The following is a 14344-nucleotide window of genomic DNA, read 5'->3' as shown; positions in this document are numbered from 1 at the left end:
GATTCAGATTTGAAGGTTACATGTTCCTAGGAATTTATCCATTTCTTCTAGGTGTCCAATTTGTTGGCATATAATTTGTCATAATTGCTATAATCCTTTGTATTTCTGTGGTTTCAGTTGTTATTTCTCCTCTTCATTTTGCTTTTATATATTTGAGCCCTGTCTCTATTGGCAGAGTCTGGATCAAAGTATATAAGTTTTGTTAATCTTTTCAAAAAACAGTACCTGGTTTCATTCATGTGTTCTCTTGTTTTCTTGATCTCTCTTTCACTTAGTTCTGCTGTCATCTTTATTAATTTATTCCTTCTACTGGCTTTGGGCTTTGTTTTTCTTGCTCTTTAGGTGTAAGGTTGTTGCTTATTTGAGACTTTTATTCTTGAGGTAGACCTCTGTTGCTATAAACTTCCCTTTTAGAACAGCTTTTGCTGCATCCAAAATATTTTGGCCTGTTGGGTTTTCATTTACATTTGTATCAATGTACTTGTTGATTTTTATTTGATTTATTGGTTTAGTAGCATGTTATTTAGCTTCCATGTATTTGTGTTCTTTCCAGATTTTTTTGTAATTGATTTATACATTCATACCATTGTGGTCAGAGAAGAGGCATGATATGATTTCAGTTCTTTTTGAAATTGTTGGGACTTATTTTGCGGCCTAACGTGATCTGTTCTGGAGAATGTCCCATGTGCCCTTGAAAACAATATTTATTCTTTTGTTTTGGGATAGAATGTTCTGAATATACTTATTAGATCCATCTAGTCCAATGTGTCATTCAAAGCCACTGTTTGTATGTTGATTTTCTGTCTGGATGATCTATCCATTGATATAAATGGGGTATTAAAGTCCCCTAATATTATTTTATTACGGTAAGTTTTTTTCTTTAATATCTTTCAATAGTTGCTTTATGTATTAGGTACTTCTGTGTTGGGTACATACATTTTTTTATTTTTTATTTTTTTAAATTTTTAACATTCATTTTTGAGAGAGAGAGCATGAGTGGGGGAGGGTAGAGAGAGAGGGAGACATAGAATCCGAAGCAGGCTCCAGGCTCTGAGTTGTCAGCACAGAGCCCCGACGCAGGGCTCGAACTCATGGACTGTGAGATCATGACCTGAGCTGAAGTCGGATGCTTAACTGAATGAGTCAACCAGGCACCCTGGGTACGTACATTTTTACAATTGTTTTATTCTCTTGTTGGATTACTCCCTTTATCATTAACTAGCTAATGTTGTTGTCTCTTGTTACAGTTGTTGCTTAAGGTCTATTTTATCTAATATCAGGTACAGTTACCCAACTTTTTTAGTGCTTCCATTTGCATGGTAAATGTTTTTACATCCCTTTGCTTTCAATCTGCATGTGTCTTTAGGTCTGAAGTAAGTCTCTTGTAGGCGGCATGTATATAGGTCTTGCTTTTTAATCCAGTCACTCTATGTCTTTTGATTGGAGTTATTATTCCATTTACATTCAAAGTAATTATCAATAGGTATGTCTTTACTGACATTTTGTAACTTGTTTTATGGTTGTTTGTGTAGTTCTTCCCTGTTTCTTTCTTTGCTTGCTCTCTTCCCTTGTGGTGCTCTGGCCTTCTTTAATGATATACTTGTCTTCCTTCCTTTTTATTTTTTTGCGTATCTGCTATAGATTTGTGATTTGTGGTTACTATTTGGTTATATATAACATCTTATGCATACAGCAGTCTACATTAGATTGGCGGTTGCTTAAATTGGGATCCATTCTAAAAGCACCAGATTTTTACCCCCCTCCAAGTTTTATGTGTATATTTTAAACATCCTTTTATTTGTGAATCCCTTAACTGATGTTTATACATATAATTGATTTTACTGTTCTTCTGTTTTATCTCTGTATTTGTATCATATGTACATATCTAGTACATGTACTTATTTTATTTCACTTTAATTTTAAATTTATTTAATCTCTACACAGTGTATACAGAGCAAGAGTCATATGCAGAGATCAAGAGTCATATGCTCTTCCCACTGAGCCAGCCAGGTGCCTCAAATCTGGTACTTTTCTTGTTTTTATTTGCTTATGCCAGATTTTTTTCATATTTTCTTCTGTTTATAGCCTTTTCTTTCCACTCACAGTCCATTTTAACATTTCTTTTATGACTGATTTAGTGGTGATGAACATTTTTAACTTGTGTCTGTGAACTCTTTGTTTCTCTTTGTATTTTGAATGATAGCCTTGCTGGGTAGAATATTTTTGGTTGCAGGTTCTTTCCCTTTCAGCACTCTGAATAGATCCATCTCCCTCCTTTCTGGCCTGCAAAGTTTCTGATGAAAAAATCAGCTGACAGCCTGATGCGTTTCCCTTGTAGGTGCCTGTTTTCTTTTCTCTTGCTGTTCTTAAGATTCACTTTTTATCACTACTTTTTGCCATTCTAATTATTATATGTCTTGGTGTGAACCTCCTTGAGTTGATTTTGTTGGGGTCTCTCTGTACCTCCTAGATTTGGATTTGTTTCCTTCCCCAGATTAGGGAAGTTTTCAGCTATTATTTCCTTAAATACATTTTCTCCCCTTTTTTCTTTCTGTTCTCCTTCTAAGATCCCTATAATGTGATTGTTATTACACTTGATAATAATCCTGAGTTCCTTTAATCTGTTCTCCATTTTTATTATTATTTTTCTTACTGCTTTTCAGCTGGTTGCTGTCCTCCAGGCTGCTGATCCATTCTTCTGCTTCCTTTCTAGTCTACTATTTATTTCCTATATGTAGTTTTAAATGTTTATTTATTTTGAGAGACTGAGTGAGTGGGGGAGGGGCAGAGAGAGAGAGACTCCCACGCAGGCTCTGTGATGTCAGCATGGACAACAACGTGGGGCTCAATCCCAGGAACTGTGAGATCACAACCTGAGCTGAAACCAAGAGTCCAACACTCAACCGACTGAGCCACACGTGCGCCCCTCCCTATAGTGTATTTTAATTTCAGTTATTTAGTTCTTCATTTCTGATTGGTTGTTTGTTTATTTTAGGTTTTCTGTCTCTTTGTTGAAGGTCTCAGTGAGATCCTCCACTCTGTTCTCTCATCCAGTATCTTTATGACCATCTCTATCAGGTATATTGCTTATCTCCATTTCTTTAGCTCTTCTGTTGTCATTTTGTCCTCTTCTCTCATTTGTGATCTATTCTTCTGTCTCTTCATTTTGTCTAAGTCTTTATAATTCTTATTATGTAATAGGAAAGTCAGTTATATTCTGACTTGAAATTGGGGCCTGATGAAGAAGAGGTCCTGTGGCGCTTTGTACAGCACTGTGTCCTGTTCACCAGAGCCAGTGACTATAGAGGTGACCTATGTATTGCATATGCCCCACTGTTGTGGCTGAGCCTCATTTGCCTTCTGTCCATTCAGCTGCAGTGGTCCCCTTTCTCTTTCGTGGGTAGAATTTGGTCCTTGTGCTGTTAAGGGGCTAATCTGAGTCTGTCCTGGACATTAACTTGGGTTAGACCAAATGCCTGCCATCAGCCCATTTTCTGGGGCTGTGGAATCATGAGATTGCAGGACACTCTCCCTGCATTGTCCCCTGAGAGCTTTTCATTGGTGAGTGGGGTCTTCAGTGAGACAAAATCTCTGCCCCCTATGTATTAGGGTTGCAGTTACCCTGAACTACAGGGCTTTTTCCTTGTGCTGTCCCCTGTGAGGTTTGTGTTGGTGGGTGGTGTTGGCAGTCTGATTAGATATCTGCCCACAGTCCCCTGCTAGAGCTGCAGTGGGATTGATGTGTGTGGTAATTTTCCCTTTTCCCCAGAGCAGGAGTCACTTCGGAGTGGTGCTGTTCACAGTTGTGTTGTTTGCAGGGTGATATTCATCAGAAGCTATGGAGAGAGTCCACCCCAGTGGAGCAGGTTGAATGGAGTGAGTCTTCAGTAGAACACAGGGCGTGTGGTGTTAGCAAGGTAAGTGGAAAGTGTTACCGGTTCCTAGCAGGGCTACGTGTAGAATGAGACTTGACAGTCGCTGCTTTGGAGTGACTCCTGCCCAGTTGTGCAGGTATGATGAGGCATATCCATAGGAGGACACTGGGGCAGGGTATGTAGTGTTAGAAAGCTAGGTAAAGAGTGTTCATACTCATTCTTGAGGGTGTCTGGTTGTCTAAGATGTCAGGGGGGAGAAATGTCACCTTCTGGCTCTTATTTTCTTGGATAAGTCTCCTAATGATCCCTGCCCTTCCAACATCCATTCTGAGATTAGTAAAGATATCTACTTTATGCATACTCCAGGTAGTTTAGCATAGAAGCTGCTGCTTCTATGCTGTATATTTTGGAGGGTTGTTTGTTACACTCTGTCTTTAAGGGTGTGGACTCAGTTTCATACTGTCCTCTAGCTCTTCCAGAGTAGAGCCTGCTGATTTTTAAAGCACCCAATTTTAAGCTCTGCTGGTTATAAAAACTCCAACAGTTAAGCCCCACTGGTTTTCAAAGTCAAATACTATGGGGACTTGTCTTTCCAGTGCAGGACCACCATGTCTGGGGTGCCTATTGTGAGGTCTGTTCATCTACCTGCTTTGTGATTGTGGTATCCCTCCTGTTTGTGGTTAATCTTGTGGGAGTTTGGTTCCTGACTGTTCTCTTTCCTTTCTGCCATTTTTAATGTGGCCTCTGCTCTAGAATTAACTGCATGGGGCCTCTTCTGCCATTCTTCGGGTCATTTTCTGAGTTAGTTGTACTGATGTGGCTATTATGAAGTATATCCATGGGAGGAGGTGCACTTAGGATCCTCCTTCTCTGCTATCTTCCCAGGCTCTCCTTCCAATTGGGGTCTTGTTGGTTTTGCATTAGTTCCGTTAGGCGCAGCAGCTATTGGTCTCTGTTCTGTATATTACTTGGACCATGGGAGTCTTAGCCTGAAACACTGATGTTAAGAGTTCACTGGGAGAGCCAAGAAAATATCTGTTGTGCAGTTCCCCAGGCATCACCAGCAAGTGGGACACTCATGTCTTTTAATCTGTGCAGAATGCCACTTTCCCTTTCATGTCATTATCAAAACTACTTTTAACATAATGTGAAAAGTAAACTTAAGGCTTTTTACTGAAAAAAGAAGAATGATTATTGTTAAGGAGCTCCTACATCATGCCCAGAAAGAAAAAAATCCATAAAGTATAGAAACACAAAGTTACCTGCATATAAAATGGAGTAAAAGAAAAATAGAGCAAATGAAATGTTTCAGAAAATTGTTTTACCACAGTACCTTTTACTCAGTAATCAAAGGCTTACCTGACTGGTCCTTTTCTGTTTGCAAGAAAACACAAGACTGCAACTGTAATATGAATCATCAAGAAAGCTGATCCAATGCCCAGGAAAGCCCATATGTCTGGAATTTCAAACCAATTAAAAAGATAAATATGTAGTGAAAACCATTACAAATTCCAAATTCAAGGAAATATTTAGTCACAATGTCACCTACTATTCTGAGGGTATATGAAATCTGCAGGAGAAGGGTTAACCTTGATGTGGCATCGATTTCCTTTCCATCCTTGTCTACAACTGAAAATAAGATAAAAACTTAAGTTAAAAAAAGTAAGTGGAAACATAGTTTAGCAGTACTGTCATGTCAATAAATAATCGTACAAGGGAGTATGGGTAACTTTGATAAGAAACCAAAAATATTAAACCAAAGCAAAAGCAAAATTTTTCTGTTTTCATAATTGTATAAGATGACTTTCATAAAACTATTTATTACCTTCTTGGGGTAGCTGGGTGGCTCAGTCAGTTAAGCATCTGGCTCTTGATCTCAGTTCAGGTCATGATCTCATGGTTCATGAAATTGAGCCCCATATCAGGCTCTGCACTGACAGCATGGAGCCTACCTGAGCCTCTCTCTCTCAAAATAAATCAATAAATTAAAAATATATATTTATCACCTTCTTGATTTTATTTATAAGATAGGAGCTCAGCTTTCACATTCTCCTTTGTTGTTTTCAAAAGTGTGACTTGATTTTTGCAATCCCTATCAAAATAACACCAGCATTCTTCACGGAGCTAGCATAAACAGCCCTAAAATTTGTATGGAACCAGAAAAGAACCTGAATAGCTAAAGCAATCCCAAAAAAGAAAACCGAAGCTGGAGGCATCACAATCCCAGACTTGAAGATGTATTACAAAGCTGTAATCATCAAGACAGTATGGTACTGGCACAAAAACAGACACTCAGATTAGTGGAACAGAATAGAGATCCAAGAAATGGACCCATAAACGTATGGCCAACTAGTCTTTGACAAAGCAGGAAAGAATATCCAATGGAATAAAGACAGTCTCTTCAGCAAATGGTGCTGGGAAAACTGGACAATGATATACAGAAAAATGAACCTGAACCACTTTCTTACACCATACACAAAAATAAACTGAAAATGGATGAAAGACCTAAACATAGACAAGATGCCATAAAAATTCTAGAGGAGAAATCAGACAAAACCTCTTTGATTCAGCCACAGCAACTTCTTACTCAACATGTCTCCAGAGGCAAGAGAAACCAAAGCAAAAATGACCTATTGGGACTTCATCAAAATAAAAAGCTTCTGCACAGCGAAGGAAACAATCAGGAAAACTAAAAGGCAAGTGACAGAATGGGAGAAGATATTTGCAAACGACATATCAGATAAAGGGTTAGTATCCAAAATCTATAAAGAACTTATCAAACTCAACACCCAAAACAAAAATAATCCAGTGAAGAAATGGGCAAAAGAATGAATAGACACTTCCAAAGAAGACATCCAAATGGCAAACAGACACATGAAAAGATGCTCAACATCACTCATCATAGGGAAATACAAAGTAAAACCACAATGAGATACCATTTACTCCAGTGAAAATGGCTAAAATTAACAACTCCGGCAATGACAGATATTGGCGAGGATGCGGAGAAAGAGGATCTCTTTTGCACTGCTGGTGGGAATGCAAACTGGTGCAGCCACTCTGGAAAACAGTATGGAAAGTCCTCAAAAAATTAAAAATAGAACTACCCTACAACCCAGCAATTGAACTACTAGGTATTTAAGTGATACAGGTGTGCCGTTTTGAAGGGGCACATGCACCCCAATGTTTATAGCAGCACTATCAACAGTAGCCAAAGTATGGAAAGAGCCCAAATGTCCATCAGCAGATGAATGGATAAAGAAGATGTGGTATATATAAAGAATGGAGTATCACTCGGCAATCAAAAAGAATGAAATCTTGCCATTTGCAGCTACACGGATGGAACTGGAGGGTATTATGCTAAGTGAAATTAGCCAGAGAAAGACAAATATCATATGACTTCACTAATATGAGGACCTTAAGATACAAAACAGATGAACATAAGGGAAGGGAAGTAAAAATAATATAAGAACAGGGAGGGGGACAAAATATAAAAGACTCTTAAATACGGAGAACAAACACAGGGTTGCTGGAGGGGCTGAGGGAGGGGGATGGGCTAAATGGGTAAGGGGAATTAAGGAATCTAGTCCTGAAATCATTGTTGTACTATATGCTAACTTGGATGTAAATTAAAAACAAAAAAAGTTACTTGATTTTTACCAGTGTCCAATCCAATATTACTTTATTGATCATTTGTCTCAAACCTTAAAGCTAGCACTCTTTTCAGTAGTGAATGGATTTCTGTTTTCCAATACTGATGGGAATATTCAAATTGAAGATTTACATATCAGAGAGAACATTTATCCCCAAAATCAGGATGATCCTCCAAGTACATAGATTTGAAATCAGGTAAATAATCTCATTGGATATACCTATACTACTACTAGGATTTAATTAACTCTGCTTTATTTAGGGATGTCATAATGAAATCTAGAACACTGGGAGTATTTCTTTTATGGGTGGCTTTCTGAATGTTCAGAAATGGGATTAGTTTGTACATCAAAGGGAAATAAGGTTTATTCTTAAGCAGTAAGTATGTCATTTTTTTTTCTGGTATAAATGTGTTTGCATGGAAGTGTGAAAACTTACTCATTTTTTCCCAAAAATATCAGAATAGAAATGATTATTTGTATTTATGTTTGGTTGAATATTCTGCCAAGTTCATGGTACATGCTACAAAACAGGATTAAAAAGTAGCTTTTGAATTTTTGTGCTTTAAAGCTGTGTGTTACAAGCAATGCTTCTTCAGTACACAGTTATTGTATTTTCCCTCAATATTTTTGAATTTGAAAATTTGAATGCTTTTTAATGTTTATTTATTTGGAGAGAGAGCAAGCTGGGGAGGGTAAAAGAGAGAGGGAGGCAGTGGATCCTGAGCAGGCTCCTTGCTGTCAGCACAGAGCTCGATATGGGGCTCAAACTCATGAACCATGAGATTATGACCTGGGCCAATACCAAGAGTTGGACACTTAACCAACTGAGCCACCCAGGCGCCCCTAGAATTTGAAGGCTTAATGGCAATTCCTTCACAAAAGCAGTAGCTTCTTTAAATATAGAAAGCTTACTGATTCAAGAAAGTCCATAAGAATGCCATTTTTCCTTCACAGAACTAGAATAATACTAAAATATATATGAAACCACAAGAGACCCTGAATGTCCAAAGCAGTCTTAGAAAAGAACAATGCTGCAGGTATCACAATCCCACATTTCAAGATATACTACAAAGAAGTAGTAATCAAAACAGTATGGTACTGGCACAAAAATACATAGATGAATGGAAAAGAATAGACAGCCCAGAAATAAACCCATGCTTATGTGGTCAAGAAGTCTTTGAAAAAGGAGGCAAGAATATACATGCGGAAAAGACAGTCTCTTCAATAAATGGTGCTGGGAAAACTGAACAGTTAAAAGCAAAAGAATGAAATTGAGCACTTTCTTAAGCCATACACAAAAATAAACTCAAAATGGATTAAAGACTTAGATGTGAGACCTGAAACCATAAAACTCCTTGAGGAAAACATAAGCAATAATTTCTTTGCATTGACCTTAGCAACATTCTTCTGGATAAATCTCCTCAGGCAAGGGAAACAAAAGCAAAATTAAACTATTGGGACTATACCAAAATTAAAAAGCTTTTGCTCCGCAAAGGAAACCATCAACAAAAGGGCAAGTTACTGAGTGGGAGAAGAAATTTGCAAAAGATACATCTGACAAGTGTCTGCTTGAATGTGTCTATTAAGATAAATTCCAGTGGGAAGTACCTTGGAATACCAGTTTAAAAAAATACTGGAGAGACTTCTGGGTAAGATGGCAGTAGGAAAATCCTAAGCTCACTTCATCCCACAGATACATGTAGGTAACATCCATATCAATGTAAATAACCCAGAGAATGATCCAAAGACTGTCAGAACAGACTCTCCACAGCTAAATGTAGAGAAAAGGTCATTTTGAAGAGGGTAGGAAGGGCAGAGATCAGGTTGGAAGCCAAACTGATCCATGAATGTATGTGGGAGGGACGGATGCAGGTGTGGAGAGGGGAGAGGAACACACCAGACACCCAGACAGGGGACCTTCACTGGGAAGAGGAATCCATTTAAAATTTGGCTTTGAAAACTAGATAGGCTTAACTTCATGAGTTTTTTAACAATCACTGGGGCTCGACATCTGAAACTTTAAAAATCATTTTGTTTTGGGGCACCTGGATGGCTCAATTGGTTAAGTGTCTAAGTCTTGATTTTGGCTCAGGTCATGATGTTAGAGTTTGTGAGATCAAGTGCCACATAGGGCTCTGCGTGACAGTGCAGAGCCTGCTTGGGATTCCCTCTCCCCCCTTCCCCCCCCCCCCCGCCCCACCTCACTCACACTTTCTCCCCAAAGTAAATAAATTTAAAATAAGTTAATAAATTAGTGGGTTTGGCTTTGAGAGAGCCAGAGGGCTATAGGAAACTCAGTCCCTGCCCTTAAAGGGACGGCATAACAACCTCCCTGAGATACAACATAGAAGCAGCAGTTTGAAAAACACTGGGGTATATGCGAAGGAGATTTGTTTACTAATCTCAGAACATTTGCTGGAGGGACAGGGATCTGGGAGACTACTCCAAAAACAAAAGAACTGGTGGCACCATTTCCTTGTACCATCCCCTGCCTAGATAACAGTGATACCTCCATGAACCAGCACAGCTTGAACACTCACGACCTAGTTAGTGGCTCTACCCCCACCCACTCAGCAGTTTTCCAAAGCAGCCACAGGTCCCCTCCCACAGCTGACCAGTGCTAACCTTGCTAATACCACTTACCTTGTCCCTGCATTTTTCTCTGTACCCACCTCCTCCCTCCAAACTGGTGTTGGCAGGAGTTTCCAAAGCAATTTCAGGCCTCCTCCTACAGCCAACTTGTACAAACCTTGCTAACACTGATGTCCCTCCCTTCCCACTGTGTTCTCCTGTGGACCTGCCCCTTTCAACATGCACTTGACTGGAGTCCATCCAAAGCTGTACCAAAGCGTGCACTGTGCAAGCAGCACAGACAGGTACCAGCACCCCTTCAAAGTCCTGCACTGTGGGGAGGGGAAAAGAAAACAAAACATACCAGTTCTGTGGTCACAGCCGTAGGCTGGGGGCAGACATCTGCTCTGGATTCAGGCTCTGCCCACCAATGAAAGCTGCTGTGGGGACAGCACCAGGGTGATACCACAGCTCTGGCAAATGCCCAGTCTGATCCAACTGAAGCCCAAGGAGACCCTAGACTGGCCCTTAAACAGAAGGATCAACTCCTGTCCATAGCAAGAAAAGAGAACCATTGCAGGCAACTGGAATGAAGGTAAATGTGGTTCAGACATATTGATAGGATGTATATAACATATCAGATACACTTCTGAAGCATCAGGTTCTTACGAATGGGGGACATTGTAGTATAAAGCTCTATAGGGGTTCTTTTTAATAATGCCAGTACTTTCAAGAGAAGGAGATATATCTGAATTTTCTAACACATAGAAACAGACTCAAAGTGAGTTAGACAAAATGAGAGAAATATGTCCCATATGAAAGAACTGAACAAAATCTCAGCAAGAGAGCTAAACAAAATGGAGATAATATGCCTCATAAAGAATTCAGAATAATGGCCATAAAGATACTAAACTTGAGGGAAGAGTAGAGAATCTCATTGCCACCTTCAGCAAAGGGATAGAAAACATAAAAGAACCAATGAGAGATGAATTAATATGTGAAATTAAAAATATACCTGAGAGAATAAATTGTAGACTAGTAGAAGCAAAATAATGGATTAGCGAGCTGGAAGACAGAGTAATAGAAAGCAATGAAGCTGAACAAGAGAAAAAAAGTGAGATAGATTAAGGGAACTCAGCAACACCATCACGTGTAATACTATTCACATTATTGAGATCCTAGAAGAAAAAGAGAAAAGGGAGAAGAACATCTATATAAATAAGTAATAGCTGAAAACTTCCCTAATCTGGGGAAGGAAACAGAAAACCAGATCCAGGAGGCACAGAGAACCTGCAACAAAATCAACCCAAGGAGCTTCACATCAAGATACATAATAAACTGGCAAAAATAGTGATAAAGAAAATTCTAAAAGCAGCAAGAGAAAAGAAAATAGGTACCTACAAAGGAAACCCCATAAGCTATCAGATGACTTTTTAGCAGAAATTTTGCAGGCCAGAAGGGATGTGGCATATTCAAAGTGCTGAAAGGAAAACAACAACAACAACAACAACAACAACAACAAAACCAACCCCTAAAACCAAGAATACTTTAACCATCAGGGCTATCACGCAGAGTAGATGAAGAGTTTTCCAGACAAACAAAAGTTAAAGGAGTTCATCAACACTAAACCAGTTTTACAAGATATATTAAATTCGGACTCCTTGAGTTGAAAAGAAAGACCATAAGCAGCAGTTAGAAAAGTAGAAAGCACAAAAGCAATAAAATTAAGTATATTAATAAAAATCCATCAATGGATTCACAAAATGAAAGAATGTAAAGCATGAAAGACACCATATACCTAAAATGTGTGGAGGAGATGGGTAAAAAGTTAGTGCTTTTACAATGGGTTCAAACCTAAAGTGACCATCAACTGAATACAGTCTGCTATATGCATCAGTGTTATATATAAACCTATTGGTAAACACAAATCAAAAACTGGTTATAGATACATGAGTAAAGATAAAGGAATCCAAACAAACAACTAAAGAAAGCCAGAAAAGCATGAGAGAAGATAGCAAGAGAAGGAACAGAGGAAGAACTATAAAACAACCATAAAACAAGTAACAGAAGGATAATAAGTACCTATCAATAATTACTTTGAATGTAAATGGACTAAATGCTCCAATCAAAACACACAAGTTTGACAGAATGGATAAAAAAGCAAGACCCATCTATATGCTGCATACAGGATACTCAATTCAGACCTAAAGACGCATGCACATTGAAAGTGAAGGAATGGGAAAGCTTTTGTCATGCAAAATGTGAATGAAAAGAAATCTGGGATAGCAATACTTATATCAGAGAAAATTGACTATAAAATAAAGACTGCAACAAAAGACAAAAAAGGATAGTACATAAAGGGAAAAATCCAACAAGAAGATATAATGATTGTAAATATTTATGCACCCAACATGAAAGCACCCATATATTTAAAGCAGCTATTAACACAAAGGAAGTAATCAATAGTACAATAATAATAAGGCACTTTAACACCCCACTTGTATCAATGGACAGATCATCCAGACAGAAAATCAGCAAGGAAATGGTGGCTTTTAATGACACACTGGACTAGATGGATCTAACAAATATACTCAGAACATCCCATCTTAAAACAGAAGAAAACACATTCTTTCAAGGGCACATTTCCAGAATAGATCCCATGTTAAGCCACGAAACAAGTCTCAACAAATTCAAGAAATTGAAGTCACACCATGTGAAAATTTGGACCACAACAATATTAAAGTAGAAATGGACACCAAGAAGAAAATCTGAAAAGAACACAAATACATGGGGTTTAAATAACATACTACTAAACAATTAATGGGTAAACCAAAGGGCAAAGAGGAAATAAAAAAAAACACATGGTAACAAATGAAAATGAAACACAGTGGTCCAAAATCTTTGGGGCACAGCAAAAGTTGTTTTCAGAGAAAGGCCTACCTCAAGAAGCAAAAAGAATCTCAAACAACCTAACCTTATTTCTAATAGATCTAGAAAAAGAACAAAGAAAACACAACTAGTAGAAGGAAGGAAATAACAAAGATTAGAACAGAATTTAAAAAAAATAGAATCTAAAAAACAAACAAAAATAATAGAACAGATCAATGAAACCAGCATCTGATTTCTCAAAAAGATCAATAAAATTGATAAACCATTATTAGCCAATCTAATCAAAGAGAGAGGGAGAACTCAAGCAATATCAGAAATGAAAGAGGAAAATTAACCAATATGACGGAAGCACTAAGGATTATAAGAATATTTGTTATGAAAAATTATTTGCCAACAAATTGGTCTACATAGAAGGAACAGATGAATTCCTAGAAACAAATAACCTCCCCAAAATGAATCAGGATAGTCCAAGACCAGATGGCTTCAAAGGTAAATTCTGTCAAACATTTAAACTAATGTTAATACCTATTCTTCTAAAACTATTTCAAAAATAGAAGAGGAAGGAAACTTTTCAAATTAATTCTATAAGGCCAGTATTACCATGATATCAGATAAAGACACTATAAAGACACAGATCTACAGGTCCACATTTCTGATAAACAAAGATGCAAAAATCCTCAACAAAATACTTCCAAAGTGAATCCAACAATACATTAAAAAAATCATTCACCACAATCAAATGGGATTTATTTTTGGGATGCAAGGATGATTCATTATTCACCAATGTGATACATCACATCAGCGAGAGAATGGTTAAAAACGATATGCGCATCTCAACAGAGGCAGAAAAATCATTTGACCAAGTACAACATTCATGATAAAAGCACTCAACCATCTACATTTAGAGGGAATATATCTGAACATAACATAATAAAGATCATATGTAAAAACACCCACAGCTAACATTATACTCAGTGGTGAAAACCAGAGCTTTTCTCCTAGGATCAGGAACAAAACACATCATCAGTTTTATACAACATGATAGTGGAAGTCTAAGCCCAGCAATCAGATAAGAAAAAGAAATAAAAGGCATTCATATTGGTAAGGAAGAATTAAAACTTTCACTATTTTCAGATGACATGATAGTATCCACAGAAAATCCTGAAGATTCCACCCCCCCCCAAAAAAAGCCCTAGAACTGATAATTGAGTTCTGTAAGGTCATTGGATACAAAATCAATAAGCAGTAATCTGTTGCATTTCTACACGCTAATAATGAAGTAGCAAAGAGAAATTAAGAATACAATCCCATTTACAATTACACCAAAAATAATAAAATACCTAGAAAGAAGCTTAACTA

At 37.8% G+C, this 14344-nt stretch overlaps 1 protein-coding gene and 1 long non-coding RNA gene across 7 annotated transcripts in view; one reads left to right on the top strand and one right to left on the bottom strand.

The window, feature by feature from the left end:
• MALRD1 (MAM and LDL receptor class A domain containing 1) overlaps positions 1 to 14344 on the bottom strand; it is a 754681-nt gene that overhangs the window by 33319 nt on the left and 707018 nt on the right. For all 3 annotated transcript variants that reach the window (XM_027074220.2, XM_053225367.1, XM_053225368.1), the window contains 2 exons: positions 5425 to 5504; positions 5235 to 5331 (listed from right to left, as the gene is read on the bottom strand). In XM_027074220.2, the coding sequence (XP_026930021.1) occupies positions 5235 to 5331; positions 5425 to 5504 (177 nt within the window). The remainder of the gene's footprint in view (positions 1 to 5234; positions 5332 to 5424; positions 5505 to 14344) is intronic.
• LOC128316295 (uncharacterized) overlaps positions 1 to 14344 on the top strand; it is a 58520-nt gene that overhangs the window by 9159 nt on the left and 35017 nt on the right. The window contains exons 3-4 of one of the 4 annotated variants that reach the window (XR_008299940.1): positions 2996 to 3078; positions 3819 to 3917. This is a non-coding gene — a long non-coding RNA (uncharacterized LOC128316295). Of the gene's footprint in view, positions 1 to 518; positions 3079 to 3818; positions 3918 to 14344 lie in introns of those variants that run through there. The other 3 variants (XR_008299942.1, XR_008299941.1, XR_008299939.1) reach the window with 3 other exon arrangements.

The sequence above is a fragment of the Acinonyx jubatus genome, chromosome B4 (genome assembly GCF_027475565.1).
Source record: "Acinonyx jubatus isolate Ajub_Pintada_27869175 chromosome B4, VMU_Ajub_asm_v1.0, whole genome shotgun sequence".
NCBI lineage: Eukaryota > Metazoa > Chordata > Mammalia > Carnivora > Felidae > Acinonyx > Acinonyx jubatus.
This window is presented reverse-complemented; position numbering and strand designations above follow the sequence as displayed.